At 50.2% G+C, this 14,652-nt stretch overlaps 1 protein-coding gene across 2 annotated transcripts in view; it reads left to right on the top strand.

Annotated features, from left to right (window-relative positions):
- Nucleotides 1-6,447, top strand: part of LOC127048819 (bifunctional epoxide hydrolase 2-like) — a 106,988-nt gene extending 100,541 nt beyond the window's left edge. For both annotated transcript variants that reach the window (XM_050948833.1, XM_050948832.1), the window contains exons 17-19: nucleotides 1,458-1,538; nucleotides 2,088-2,146; nucleotides 5,175-6,447. In XM_050948833.1, the coding sequence (XP_050804790.1) occupies nucleotides 1,458-1,538; nucleotides 2,088-2,146; nucleotides 5,175-5,259 (225 nt within the window). In that variant the 3' untranslated portion in view covers nucleotides 5,260-6,447. The remainder of the gene's footprint in view (nucleotides 1-1,457; nucleotides 1,539-2,087; nucleotides 2,147-5,174) is intronic.
- Nucleotides 6,448-14,652: the final 8,205 nt, after the last annotated feature.

The raw sequence follows: 14,652 nt of genomic DNA, 5'->3' as shown, positions 1-14,652 counted from the left end.
AAACTGAGGCACGGAGCAGTGAGGTGGCATGACCAAGGTCACACTGCAGGCCAGTGGGCTGGACAGCAGTTCTGTGCTCTAACCACTGAACCATGCTGCCTTCACAAAGGGCAGCACCCCCACCCCCAGGGGCACTGAGCGGTTAGCCAACTGGCTGGAGCAATGAATGCGATGCTCTCACATGCTTTGGCTCTGTGACCTCACTTCACTTTCACTCTCGGCGAATATAAACGAGAACTCTTGGGCCAGTGGGTGGCCTCCAGCCTAGGGCACTTCCTCCCCTGCAGCTGAGCTGGGGGATTGATTGGCTGGGTCGTGATTTATATTAGACAGTGGTCACGGTGCAGCCGCTCTCTCTGGCCCGCAGGGCAGTATGTGATGGGCGTGTCCCTCTGGGGATCGGGGCTGGCTTGCACTGTCCCCACCCTGCTCTTTTGGGGTTAGAGGCTACCCTGGGGAATTCAGAGTAGAGGGACAGAGAAGGCTCATTAGCTGTACAGATGGAGTAGATGGGATCTGTTTTCTTGGGGCTGGTTGATGCAGGAGGTCAGAGTGGTTGCTCAGTGTGGGCTCAGATCTAGGAACGGTCATTTGGGGCCAGGGCAGAAGTGCTCTCTACGGTCTGTTCGCTGGTGCTCTGGCTGGGATGGCCACAGTACCTGGACAGGCATAAATTGTCCTAACTGGGGCAGTTCGAAGGGGCTCCTCTCTAGGCCCTGTGCCTCTGGCTGGGCGAGCATTCCCGGGTGATTTTCCTGGACAGAGGAGCAGAAATGCCTACCAAGGTCGCAAAACATTGAGGCTTCAGCCTGTAGCTCTCCATTGTGGGTGGTGGGTATCGAAGGTCAGGGGAGGCTTAGCCTCCCCTAGCCCAGGCCATGGCCCAACCCATGCTCCCCCTCTCCCCTGAAGCCAGTGAGGGCTCAGCTCCAGCTGGCGGCCCAGAGCTCAGGGCTTGGACCAGCCAGTAGCATGGGGTTCAGGTTGGGGCTGGGGTCAGGCCGGGGCTTGGTCCGACCTGGGGGTTTGGGGCTCCTCCATTTGCAGGGGTGGAGACAGTTGGGGCTCTGGTAGGCGGGAGGTGGGGCCTTGGGCAGAAGGGGTGGGGCTGGGGGACTAACCTCCCCAAAGGGGGTTCCCGCGCTGCCCATGCTCTCCATACACTAGATAAACAGGTTGAAATTCAAAGAACAATTGCAACAAGCCCCGGGGCTCCCTGTCTGCAGGGGTGTCATGTGTGCTGTTGTGCGTGGCCGTTGGGCAGCGCATCATCACCTGGTGAGGGTGTCTACGCAGCCCCCACCCACCCCGCTCCCATGGATTCTACGTGAGTCTGCTCCACTCCGCACCGATGGGAACGGCTAGTGAGCGCTACCCCATGGGGAAGGAGACTGTTTACAGAGCGGATTTGATCTGGGGGCATCTCATTTCCTACCCCTGACTTTATCCCCCTGCAGATCCTGGTCCCGGCTTTGATGGTTACTGCGGGGAAGGACTTTGTTCTCCATCCTAAACTGAGTAAAGGCATGGAGGAGTGGGTAAGTGATCAGCATCATCCACCCTGATAAGACGCTGCCCGATGGCGTCCCGGTTACCCGGCGGGCAGGGATATCCAGTGTCACTGGGCTGACGCTGGTTCCCTCAGACTCCATCCCAGCTGAATGAATCCCTCGTAAGTGGCTTGTGCCTCACATGTGAGGCAACCGTGGGGAGTTCCCAGTAGCAGGAGGCCTCGAACCAAAACCTGCAGCCGCCTTGACTGACGAGCTACATCAATGCCACGAGCTGTGCCTGCCGAGGAGTCGAGAAGGGGGATCCAACCTCATGCTTCAGGCCATGTGCAGGGTCAGGGCGAAATGCTCTTCTAGCCAGGGATAGCGCCACACGCCTGGGCCGGGGAGTTGACCTTCCTCTCAAGCATCAGGAATTGTCCAGCGCTGGGGTTGTGGTGCCAGGCTCGATGGGGCTGATCCCATATGGCAGGTCCTAAGCAGCAACCTTTCCTAAAGGCCTCTGTACCTTTGAGAGGCCCGGCAGCCTCTTTGGAGTGGAACAGAGTCTCCCTGTTCTTGTGCATCTCTCTCCAGATTCCCCAGCTGACCCGGGGCCACATTGAAGAGTGCGGACACTGGACTCAGATGGAAAGGTACCGCGTGCACAGCGGGGGCGGGCTGGCTGGCGTTTAAAGCCCTGTCATCGTCCGCCACTGGGGCCTGACTAAACGCTGCTTGGCAGCCAGCTCTTGCTCCAGCGCCCTGGATGCACGGAGTGAGCCGTTAGCAAGTCTGAATACGCGCGGCGAGGGAGTGGGGCGCCGCGGCTGGCGTTTGCTAAAGGCTCAGCTGGGTCAGCACTGCAAGCGAAGCTGGGAAGGGCAGTCAGCTCGTGTCTGGTCCGTGAACTGATTTGCCCACAGGGATCACCACGGATTATCCCCCCCCCACTCCCTGCCCGATGACAAAGCCTTGTGCAATTAGCTAAATGGCTTAGTGACTTTTAACACTTCCTCTATAGCCTCCAGTATTGGCCTGTGCTGGAGGGACCAGACCAAATGGCTCATGGCAGATCACTGCATATTTGGCTCTGATTTTCAGTGGGCTGTGCGCCCCCAGCTTCCATTGACTTCAGAGGGAGCCAGGGTGGCTCAGCACCTCCCTGAATTAGGCCAATACATATTCGCATAACCCAGCCTACCTCTATGCCAGCATTATCGCCCGGGGCCACGACGCAGCTCCTGATTCATCTTCATCCCATAGCCCAGCCCAAGAATTCAGAGGGGCTACCCCAGTGGCTCTCAAACTTTTTTACTGGTGACCCCTTTCACACAGCAAGACTCCCAGTTTGAGACCTCCTGGACTACCCCCACCCAGCCAGCTACTGCAGCACTTGCTCAGGCAAAATCCCCCAGTGAGGTCACTGGAGATTCGGTCTGTGTGGGGACTGTTGGGATACGACCCCAAATGCATGTCCTGCCACCTGCTAACAAGAGAGTTCATTATAGCCCTAGTTGTGCCGTGCGGGGAGATCCCCCAGGATCCCCGGCAGCTAATGTGCCGTCTGAGCATCCCTGCATTACTGTGCTGCAGCTTCCGAGCCTGTCCTCCGGCAGCTTGCAATTGGGTACAGAACTGTGCGATCCAGCCCGTTGGGGTGTCTGGTGTTTTTATGAGCTCTGTTAAAGCAGCCTCATTAGCTTAGCCCATGTCATCAGCTGGCCATTATTCCAGCACAAGTAATTAGCAGAGAAGAGGTGCTGGGCCAGGAGCGATCGTCTCACGAGAACAGATTAGAACAGCTAAGTGCACGGCTCGCAGAGAGGCCATTACCGGCAACATCTCCAGGGCACTGGAGGGGGAAGGGAACCGTGCATGGTGAGGCAAGCGGGCCTGAGCCGGAGTCACAGGGGGAAGTTAGGAAAAGGCAAAAGTTTGTCAAAGTTCAACCTATACATTCTATGGTCCTTATAGGGCCTCTTCTGCCAGAACGTCTGAGCACCCCGGTCGCGAGCAGTGTGAATGGCAGATGAGTCATTGAGCTACTAACTCTAATCAAAAGGGCTGGGTCACTATTTAATGTATCCTCATCTACACCCAAGGTCTCTAGTTCTCTTCCCTCTATGGCAAGGCCTGAGTTTCCAGGGGAGGCAGGTCCTAGGCTGCGCCCCAAACCCAGTACGTTTTCCCCAGCAGGTGCTGGTCTTTTCTCCTACTCCTGCCCATTTCTGGCCTTTTCCCTAGGCTCTGCTTCAGAGTGCATCCTTCCTCATCCTTCTCCCCCTCTTGCAAGGAACTGGGTCTGATTTGTGTAGGCCAAGGCACCCCCCCACCCCGATACACACACACACTTCCAGCAGTCTCTGAGAGGACTGGATATTTTGAGTCAGCTGCTTTTTTCCTTCTCTCCCTCCCACCATGTGACACATCACTCTGTCACCAAACATGTTTATCTTCACACACCCCTGGGAGGGGGAGGGTGTCACTAGTATCTCCATTTTACAGATGGGGAAACTGAGGCACAGCGAGGCTAAGTGACTTGCCCAAGCTCACACAGGCAGCCAGAGTTGAGCTGAACTGTAAGAAGTGCTAACCTTCTCACCACCTCTCCCTTCCCCTTCCACGAGAGCAGCGAGTTCTTTCTTCTCCTTATCTGTCGCTGACTTCTAGCAGGACACTGCAGGTATTTGAAAGGGCCTGGCCCAAGCAAATAGAGACCCACAGTGGGTTGGCGGGGGAGGTGTAAATTAAAGAAGGCTCCACCCTTCCTTTAAATTAAACCATCTTCACGTTGTTGGAAGGGAAATGACACAGCTGAGATTCCTTTACACTTGACCATCAGCCAGGAGGTGAAACCCCCCCCCCCAACCTCACCTAAGTATCTGTAAATCTCCATTCTATTGTGCTCTTATAGCTCTGCCCCACAGAAAGGATCCATCCTCCCAAATTACCCACATACCCCTTCTTCATGCCCCCAAACCTCCTCTGCACCTCTGAGAGAGAGAGAGAGAGCGCGCCCTTCATCATCTCCTCCATAGAGACTCCTTGGGAAATAACCCCCCACTGACTGCTCAGCCATAACTCCTGGAATTAAATCCTGGGTCTGCCTGAATGGCAGAGAAGCAGCTGTAAAACAGCAAAACACTGGAGTGCCTGATACAGGACTCTAATAACAAAGAATGAAAGGAGGGTAATAATTAATGCCAGTAAACGTGGATTTATGGAAAATAGATTTTTGTCCAACTCATTTTTTGCTGAGATTACAAGTTTGGTTGATACAAGTGGGAGTGTTGATGTAATAGACAGATGGATTAGGGCGTTGGGCTTGGTACAATCTTTTGATTGAAAAATTAGAACAATAAAATAATTAACGTTCTGTTTAGTCAAAAAGACATTTTGGGGTCAAATTCTCAGCCTCTTCTAAGTGGCAGCCTGTATTTTGCTCACGTTAATGCCACCTCGTTACCAGCAGTTAATAATAACATGTATCATTTTCTTCTAAACTGTTCATGGGAAATAACATTTCCCAACAGCGAAGCAGCACAGGCTTTGGAGCAGTCTCCCTAGGAAATGGATGGAAGCCTAATTCCTTGGGACGTGAAAGCTGGGCCAGAGAAAGCACAGTAAGGAGCAGTCCTAGCTTAATGGAGTGTGTTGTGTTTCTGTTTGTTGTTTTTACAGCCCAGCTGCCCTGAATGGGATCCTCATTAAGTGGCTGGAGGATGTTCACAACAGTTCTTTGCTGCAGAAGATTTCGAAACTCTGAGTTTGCCCTTGGAAGATTTCAGCCTCCAACTTCCTGCTTCATTGGAGTATCTTGCTGCTTGTGCGTGGGTGTGGGCCCTGCCAGTATCACACTTCTGATAAGCCGGGTTTTGCCCCTGGGTTTTGGTTTTCAAGCTAGCCAGTGGAAAAGGTGGGGTAGCCTGGGCTCAGCTAGCCACATCAAGCCGTATAACTGCCTTCCTTTGTGCTTGCATCGGAATGCAAGCGTCTCAGCGAGGGATTGTAGCATGACGCTCTGATCTGGGGCAGTTCTCCCGCATGTGTTGTGATGTAAGACTACGGTGACCAGATGTCCCGATTTTATAGGGACAGTCCTGATTTTGGGGTCTTTTTTCTTATATAGGCTCCTATTGTCCCGCACCTCCTGTCCTGACTTTTCACACTTGCTGTCTGGTCACCCTATGTAAGACATGACCTTTCCTAGCAAATGAGGAGGCCAAATCGAAGTCTCAAAGCTGCAGGGAGCAGTAAACAGAGCGTCGTCGTATACTTAGCAAATAATGTGAACTGCAGAAAAATAGAGTGAGGGAGGGGGAAATTCCCTGGCGAGGCAGTGACTGAACGTTTCAAGCTAGGATACAGAGTTTAGAGGGGACGGGTGACTTCCCAAGTGCTTCCTGCATCTACAGCTATTTCAGTTATTAATGATACTGAACCACTCATCTGAAACCCTGTTAATATTTTGTAGGGTTAAGTTTCCACCTCTGGCATTCGAACTCACCACTCAGGGTTCGATTTGGCTCGGCTCAGCTCGGCCCCCCAACCACAAAGGCCTGTTTTCTAGTTCAGACACAGCCAATACTTTTGTGATAAGAGATGAGGGGAGGAGTTTTTGGCTCATGAAATCTCCTGAAAGCAGCTAGCACCCCCTGATGTCCATTGTTCAGACTGGAGACCAGTGATGTCAGTTCTGACCTGGCCTTGTGCCCAAACCTTGGACCCTGGCCAGCAGCTAGTCAAGCCCTAAGCATTGCCTTGCTTGGCAGCAGTGTTTGTTTGCATTGCGATTGGGGCTTTTGTTGTCAGCTTAAGCCATGCATTTGCGGGTTTAATACCGGGTTCGCAGGATACTAATAGCTCTTTTATGCTGCTTTGAAAACTTGCTTCTGCTTTTGTTATTTCAAGCATCTTTTGTAAACCAGCAACCGAAATAAATGCCAGAACTGATCTCCTGGCATCCACTGTTCTTCCAGGCGGCATCTGGTTATGTTCATGCTGGTGGAGATTCTTTGTAAGGTGTGTGTGCGGTACGTTGTTACAGGTACAGGTGTTTCAGAGAGAATGAACAAAACAGGAAAACATCAAGTGATCCATCCCGTCACCCACTCCCAGCTTCTGGCAAACAGGCTAGGGACACCATCCCTGCCCATCCTGGCTAATAGCTATTGATGGGCCCGTCCTTCATGAAATTATCTAGTTCTTTTTTAACCCTGTTAAGGTCTTGTTCTTCAAAACATCTTCTGGCAAGGAGTTCTATAGATTGACTGTGCGTCGTGTGAAGAAATTCGTCCGTTTGTTTATGGGACAGGTTGGAGGTGGAAACAAACACCCCAACACCTCTGGTCACCTGCTCCACACTCACCGCTGTGCTGCCGCATCTGAGTCCTGACTGCAGCCCCCTCCTATTCCTGCATGTGTGTGCGCCGCACAGTCGCTCTGGGTGTGTCTACACTGCAGCTACGAGTGAGCCATTCAGCCTGGCAGACAGACTTGCACTAGTGTGTTAAAAATAGCAGCCAAGCTCGGCCCAACGGGGCTGGGTGGGGTGGGCTTGGACTCGGGGCAGGGGCTAGCCTGAGCCTCTTCCAGAGCTGCTACATCCACTCTGCCAATTTTTAGCATGCTACCTCCAGCAGAGCTCATGCAAGTCTGTCTCGCCGGTCCAGCAGGCACATGGCTAACTGCAGTGTAGATGTACCCAGAGACCTCCATCTTCAGTAGGATACAAGAGCAAAAAAAATTCACTATCCACCTCTGCAGTAGCTGTGTCAGCATTGCTGATCACCAGCTCTGTCCCCTATTGACTGGGTACATTCCACCAGGTAGAGACATTTCTCTCTTTTCTGCCCAGGCTTCTAAGTGCTCTTGGCGTCCTCTGTTCTGTGAATGCCTGCGCCAGTATTAACTGTGCTGTGTTTCTCAGCTTCTGCAAGCTTCATTATTGTGCTTTTTACTTACAGCTTGTTAGTGAAGGCAAACCCAGCGACCACTTAGCCCGCATTCTGCTAGCAGCGGTGCAATGGGATATTACAGGAGTAGGCAAGCTATGGCATGCATGCTGAAGGTGGCACGTGAGCTGATTTTCAGTGGCACTCACACTGCCCGGGTCCTGGCCACCAGTCCACGGGGCTCTGCATTTTAATTTAATTTTAAATGAAGCTTCTTAAACATTTTAAAAACCTTATTTACTTTACATACAACAATAGTTTTGTTATATATTATAGACTTATAGAAAAGACCTTCTAAAAACGTTAAAATGCATTACTGGCACCCGAAACCTTAAATTAGAGTGAATAAATGAAGACTCGGCACAACACTTCTGAAAGATTGCTGACCCCTGGGATATTAAGTAGGCGAAAGAACAGTGTTTTCATGGTAAGCTGGAGATGAGTGACCCCTTATCTAAAGAGTCAGAGGCGCAGAGCCGTGGGGCTGCATTTGCTGATGGCCTCTCGTCAAGGGGAAGTAATTTTTTCCATTCCATGGTACCAACTCCTAAAGGGTCCCTGGAGTTTGATCTTAGTTCTTTCTCTCTTCCCTTCCCCCTCCCTTTTCTCTTCCAACCCACATGCTGTCGAATGCCAGATGCTCAATAATTAACTGCAAAACTGCTCCACACACACTTTCTACTCTCTCCATCAGCGGAGTATTTAGGTACGTTCCATCAATGCATTAAACGTTGTGCTGGGAAGCTGCCCATGGTGGTCTCTCTGATCCAGCTGGAAACCTCATTAGTAGTAGTCTGGGGCTGAAAAGTGTCAGATTGGGTCACTTCAGGATGACTTCAGATATTGAGACTCAAATCCTCAAAGATATTTAGGCTCCTAATTTCCATTAATTTTCCTGGAAGTTTGGAACCTTAATATGCTGGAGGTGATAGGCCTGCCCAAAGAAAGTCAGACAAGATACAGCATAAGAACATCAGAATGGCCATACTGGGTCAGACCAAAGGTCCATCGAGCCCTGTAGCCTGTCTGCTGCCAGTGGCCAATGCCAGGTGCCCCAGAGGGACTGAACCTAACAGGTAATGATCAAGTGATCTCTCTCCTGCCATCCAGCTCCACCCTCTGACTAACAGAGACTAGGGACACCAGTGTCAAAGGGCCAGACAGAGTGTAGCTCCTTGATGATATTCCTGTGCCATGACAAAGCCCTGTGATGTGCTGCCCAAAATGGGGACTGCCACCACTGTGACTGTGCCACATTGTAGGGTACTAGTCAGCGACGGGCACCTGGGATTTGAACAAGGGGATTTTCCCTGCTCAGCTGATGTTTCTGGGCTGCCCCAAATGGCAACGGCCTGCTCAGCTTTCATTGAAACCAGCTGTTGGAGCTGGTTGTTTAGAAGACAGGGAGGAATTGCTCCCCGCTGCTGTCACTGGCGACGTAGATGGGTAACACCCTGCCTGCCCCTCCAAGAAGCCAGCACCGCTCTCCGCAAGGGGAGAATAACTTTGGAGGTGAGCTCCCTTTCCATGGCTTCTGCTGTGGCTGCCACTCAGTGCTAGCTGCAGCTCGGTGGGGTTTGCAATGGGCTCGCCCAGCCACACCAACTGGAGAAAAAGCCACCAACCCATTTCAGAGAAGCCACCGGATGTTACTGAGTTTCAGGCATTTCTAACCTCGTTTGGATTTGGGGCAGACGTGTGAAAGCCAAGAGCTTTCTACTGCACCTGTTGAACTATGCGGGCAAGAGACAGGTGTGGCCTCACTGCCCAAAGGAGAAAATATGCACCTGTCTCCCAAGTTCCCAGACTCCCCCAGCCCAAGTTCTGCAGCCTTGAGTTGAATCCTCAAAGGAGCAGGCACTGGGGACAAATCCTTCCTGGACACGCGACAGCAACTTCCATGCTGCAGCATCCAAACTCTTAAGGGCAGACGAGTCAGAGCTAGACAGATGAACCCTGCTCATACGTCTCCCTCGAGTCATTTATCCCTAGTGCAGATGCTAATAGCTGCCTCTGGAGATGCTTGTCTGATGGATTAGCCTGGCCCAGTTACCAGGGAAAGAGCTGTTAGGGCTTCATTTGTAACGTGAGTCCAATGCAAGCTGCAGTCTGTGCTGGAGAAATGCAGCGTCCAAGGTTGGGGTTTAATAAGCATTCAACGTCCCCTCAAGCCAGCCATGGGGTTCATGTTAAGGACACAGCTGGGCTCGAATTTCCACAGAAAGGATGTGTGGTGCACGGAAGCCTTTCCTTTCACAGACACCAGGAGAGACTGATGAAAGTAAGCGTGCTCTTATCTAAAACTACTAATTATTCGCCCTGAGCACACACAGACATAAGCAATAGGTTTAGAACATCCCAAATAATGACCTAAACTCAGAGATGGCACTGAGTAATTAGCAGCAGGTCAGCGATGGAGTATGGGGAGTATGATACCCGGAAAGTCTCAGGCTAGCTTCAGAGAACTGCTCCAAAGTGCACTCCGTTATCGAGTCTTTTTGTGACTCACTTTTACAAATCACACAGCTCACAGTGACCCCTGCTGGGTCATCACTTCTCCCAACTTCAATAAACTGCTAAACAATAAACAAACATTCCCAACACTCGTAGACATCACAAACTCCTGTATCAAAGGTGCCCCAAATGCCAGACCTCCATCCACTTATTTTCTTTCAGTCTCCAATTGTTGACTCTCTTCTTCCCTCCTCCCATGAGCAGAGCCTGCCAGCCTGCAGCTAGTATTTGACCCTGCCTCCAGAAGCTCTGCTTCTCTAAATGAACCCTTAACAAATGCTGGTCTATTTTATTAATTCACAGTGACTGAATGCACACAGTGTGGCTGCAATTAGCTTGCTGCAGTTCTGCGGTAACACCCCCCTAAAAGAGGTAGTTAATATGAAGAGGAGAAATTGCTGAACAGCTGTGGGATAATAGAAACCCAGAAGCAATAGACTGCACAGGATTCATAAAGAATAAATCCTACTGGACAAACCTGATTGCTTTTTTGATAGGATTATAAAATAAGTGGCTGGAAAGGCAAGCAGATGCTGTAATGAATTTTGAATTTATTAAAGCAATTGAGATGGCATCGCAAGAAATCTTCCTTGAAAGACTATTTCAAATTGGCTGGAAGGCAGGAATGGTACAGGCAAGTAGACACGCAGTGTGATGTGGAAGCAAACCAGGCCAATGAGACTTGGGCCTGTGTACACAAAGCAAGTGGTGGTATCTCTCTCTCCGGCTGCAGGGCAATCACACCTTGACTATTGCCTTCGTTAGCCAGGTGTTTTATCACTGGACTGAAACTGACAGATTGGAGGGAGTTCAGAGGAGAGCAACAAAAATGAAGGGGCCGAATTCCAAGGTAAGAGTTAAAGGATTAAAGAGTAGGTAGCTTGGTGATGAGATGCCTGAGGTTGGACACGAGTCTGCAGAAATCTGGAGGGAGAACTCTGTAGTGTGGCACCAGTGGCTATTTTAGAGCTGTGTTAGCTGCTGCAGAGTTAAGGCTGAAGTCACCGTGAGCCTAGCTGTAAGTTTCCCCAAATAAATCAGTCCCGTGGGTATTTCCCACCTCATCCTAGAGGAGAATTGTCCTAGGAAGGTTTCAAATAGTTGGAAAAGAAACATATGTTGAGAAGGCTTAAAGTTAGAGTGTGTTGATTTAAGTTACTGGTTCAAATTCATGCCAGGGTGGCAGTGAGAGGAAGTCCTTACCAATTGCTCCCTGTTTGATGGGTGAGTTCTTGGGCTCTGTGCCCGGATCCTCAGAGATGCCTCCTGTTGATGGCTTGGTAGAGACTGGGACTGTGGGGCCCAAGAAGAAGCAGGAGATGTCTCACACTCACATTACAGGAGACTGTGATTAACCTTAGGCAACAATCTCTGGGCCCCACCTTGAATTCCTGCCTGACACTTTACCTGGCCCAAGCTCTCCTGATGTCAAAGGGAGTTTTGCTGAGTTAAGGACCGGAGAATGTGGCCAGTGAGTGAGGCCTTCAGGAGAGATTTATGGTGCTCCCTTGGAATATGGTTCTGATCGGAGATGTGACAGTGGGAATGTCCCCTTACTGCTCATGTCTGCAGTTGCTGATTTCCTGTGTTTCTCCCATTCTTAGCGCTGCAGCTGGAAGGAATCCCACTCTGCTTGTGAGTCATTAGCAGTATTGACAGCTAGCTTTGTACTGTGGGATCTTAATTACCAGTCTGAGCTTGTAACAAGTGGCAGAGAGAGCCCCGATGGCGTTCAGGGCTTTGATTGTCAGCTACAAAACTACTACTCGCAACAGATCTCCAGTGCTTGCGGAATGGACACATTCTTTTACTCATTTTAAGTCCCTACCCCCCATGTATAGCTTTGGTGGAGGGACTCTGTAATGTGCCCCACACAAAGATTATCGGCTGGCTAAGCAGGAATGGTTTGATCATTTCTCCTGGGTAGGGTGATGGGTTTGGTTCATTCTAGCTGTTCTATAGACAGTTGTGCAGGGGTAACAGACTGCCTGTATATGAGGCCGGCTGACACTTCCAGATCAGATCGACCAAGCTATGTTAATCAGTGCTGTGAACAATGTTGCACCTTGAGCGACATAGTTATGTCAACCTAACCCAGCAGTGGGCAAACTATGGCTCACGGGCCGGATGCTGGGGATGGGGTCTGGGGCTTGCCCCGCTCCAGCTAGGGAGCAGAGTGGGGGCCACTCCGCACGGCCCCCTGAAGCAGTGGCATGCCTCCCCTCTGGCTCCTATGCATAGGGGTAGCCGGGGGCTCTGTCCTGCATCCTTCCCCCGCCCCAAGCACCACCCCTGCAGTGCCTATTGGCTGGGAACTGCGGCCAATGGGAGTTGCAGGGGCAGTGCCTGTGGATGGGCCAGCGCACAGCAGAGCTGCCTGGCTGCACCTCCGCATAGGAGATGGAGAGGGGACATGCCACTGCTTCCGGGAGCCACTTGAAGTAAGCGCCGGCCAGAGCCTTAGGGTTAGGGCTATATTGATTTTGCGTGGTACTAATTAAGTCAAATGCCTTACAGAAACCTCAACTAGTATGTCAACACAGTTACCTTATTGAGCAAACTAACTAAAAAAAAACCCACAATATCTAGTTTATTTGGCAAGACCTACTTCCCCTAAAACCCATATTCATAGACAAAGCCTCAAGGGACCATGGTGATCATCTCATCGGCCCTGCACAGTACGGGTCATCCCTGAATGAATTCCTGCTTTAACAAGACCAGGTCTTTCATAAAGGCATCCAGTCTCGATTTTAAAATTTCCAGTGAAGGAGAATTCCCCCCTCCCCATCCCAAGCCTTTGGTAAGTTGGTACATGAGGGCACCTTATTTCTAGCCTGACTCTGTATAGCTTCATCGTGTTAGTTACGCTGCCACTGATTGCATCCGACACCGGCCTTTCCATAGACTCATAGACTCATAGACTCTAGGACTGGAAGGGACCTCGAGAGGTCATCGAGTCCAGTCCCCTGCCATCATGGCAGGACCAAATACTGTCTAGACCATCCCTGATAGACATTTATCTAACCTACTCTTAAATATCTCCAGAGATGGAGATTCCACAACTTCCCTAGGCAATCTATTCCAGTGTTTAACTACCCTGACAGTTAGGAACTTTTTCCTAATGTCCAACCTAAATCTCCCTTGCTGCAGTTTAAGCCCATTGCTTCTTGTTCTATCATTGGAGGCTAAGGTGAACAAGTTTTCTCCCTCCTCCTGATGACACCCTTTTAGATACCTGAAAACTGCTATCATGTCCCCTCTCAGTCTTCTCTTTTCCAAACTAAACAAACCCAATTCCTTCAGCCTTCCTTCATAGGTCATGTTCTCAAGACCTTTAATCATTCTTGTTGCTCTTCTCTGGACCCTCTCCAATTTCTCCACATCTTTCTTGAAATGCGGTGCCCAGAACTGGACACAATACTCCAGTTGAGGCCTAACCAGCGCAGAGTAAAGTGGAAGAATGACTTCTCGTGTCTTGTTTACAACACACCTGTTAATGCATCCCAGAATCACGTTTGCTTTTTTTGCAACAGTATCACACTGTTGACTCATATTAAGCTTGTGGTCCACTACGACCCCTAGATCTCTTTCTGCCATACTCCTTCCTAGACAGTCTCTTCCCATTCTGTATGTGTGAAACTGATTGTTCCTTCCTAAGTGGAGCACTTTGCATTTATCTTTATTGAACTTCATCCTGTTTACCTCAGACCATTTCTCCAACTTGTCCAGATCATTTTGAATTTTGACCCTGTCCTCCAAAGCAGTTGCAATCCCTCCCAGTTTGGTATCGTCCGCAAACTTAATAAGCGTACTTTCTATGCCAACATCTAAATCGTTGATGAAGATATTGAACAGAACCGGTCCCAAAACAGAACCCTGCGGAACCCCACTTGTTATACCTTTCCAGCAGGATTGGGAGCCATTAACAACTACTCTCTGAGTACGGTTATCCAGCCAGTTATGCACCCACCTTATAGTAGCCCCATCTAAATTGTACTTTCCTAGCTTATCTATAAGAATATCATGCGAGACTGTATCAAATGCCTTACTGAAGTCTAGATATATCACATCCACCGCTTCTCCCTTATCCACAAGGCTCGTTATCCTATCAAAGAATGTTATCAGATTAGTTTGACACGATTTGTTCTTTGACTTTGCCTGGGCCCACGTCAGGCTAACCAGCCTCTAAACTGAATTTTAGATCTACTTTGATTCTCGAGGAACCTGTCCAGCTGGATGTACCCGTCTCCCCAGCAAGAACAAAAGCTGCTCATCGGTGGATAAAGGGAAGGAAAATATGAAAACAATGCAGGATGGAAAGTGAAACAAAATGAAGCTAGGAATGTGCCTGGGGTCACTATTACTCCGTCCCTGACCGTGTCTGCCTTCACACTGCACATTGGAAGAGATCTTTTTGTTCCCATTTTTCATGGGCAATTGAGAGCAAAGCTGGCGATGGGGAGGGAGTGGCAGGGACAGAGCAATTTAACGGCTGATTGACTAGCCTGGGGGGAGAGATTCATCATTTGCTGTTTTGTCAGTGGGTGAGAAGACATTCTCCTCACCTAGGAAGGGATTCATACAGTCCCTTCCACCAGGAACCAAACTGCTGCACCGCGCTTAATGGAGCTTTGCCTCACAACCTCCCTGTGGAGTAGAGAGGTATCATTCCCCTGGGACATGCAGGGGAA

This window comes from Gopherus flavomarginatus, chromosome 4 (assembly GCF_025201925.1).
Source record: "Gopherus flavomarginatus isolate rGopFla2 chromosome 4, rGopFla2.mat.asm, whole genome shotgun sequence".
NCBI lineage: Eukaryota > Metazoa > Chordata > Testudines > Testudinidae > Gopherus > Gopherus flavomarginatus.
The sequence above is the reverse complement of the archived record's forward strand: the minus strand, read 5'-3'. Positions and strand labels throughout refer to the sequence as shown.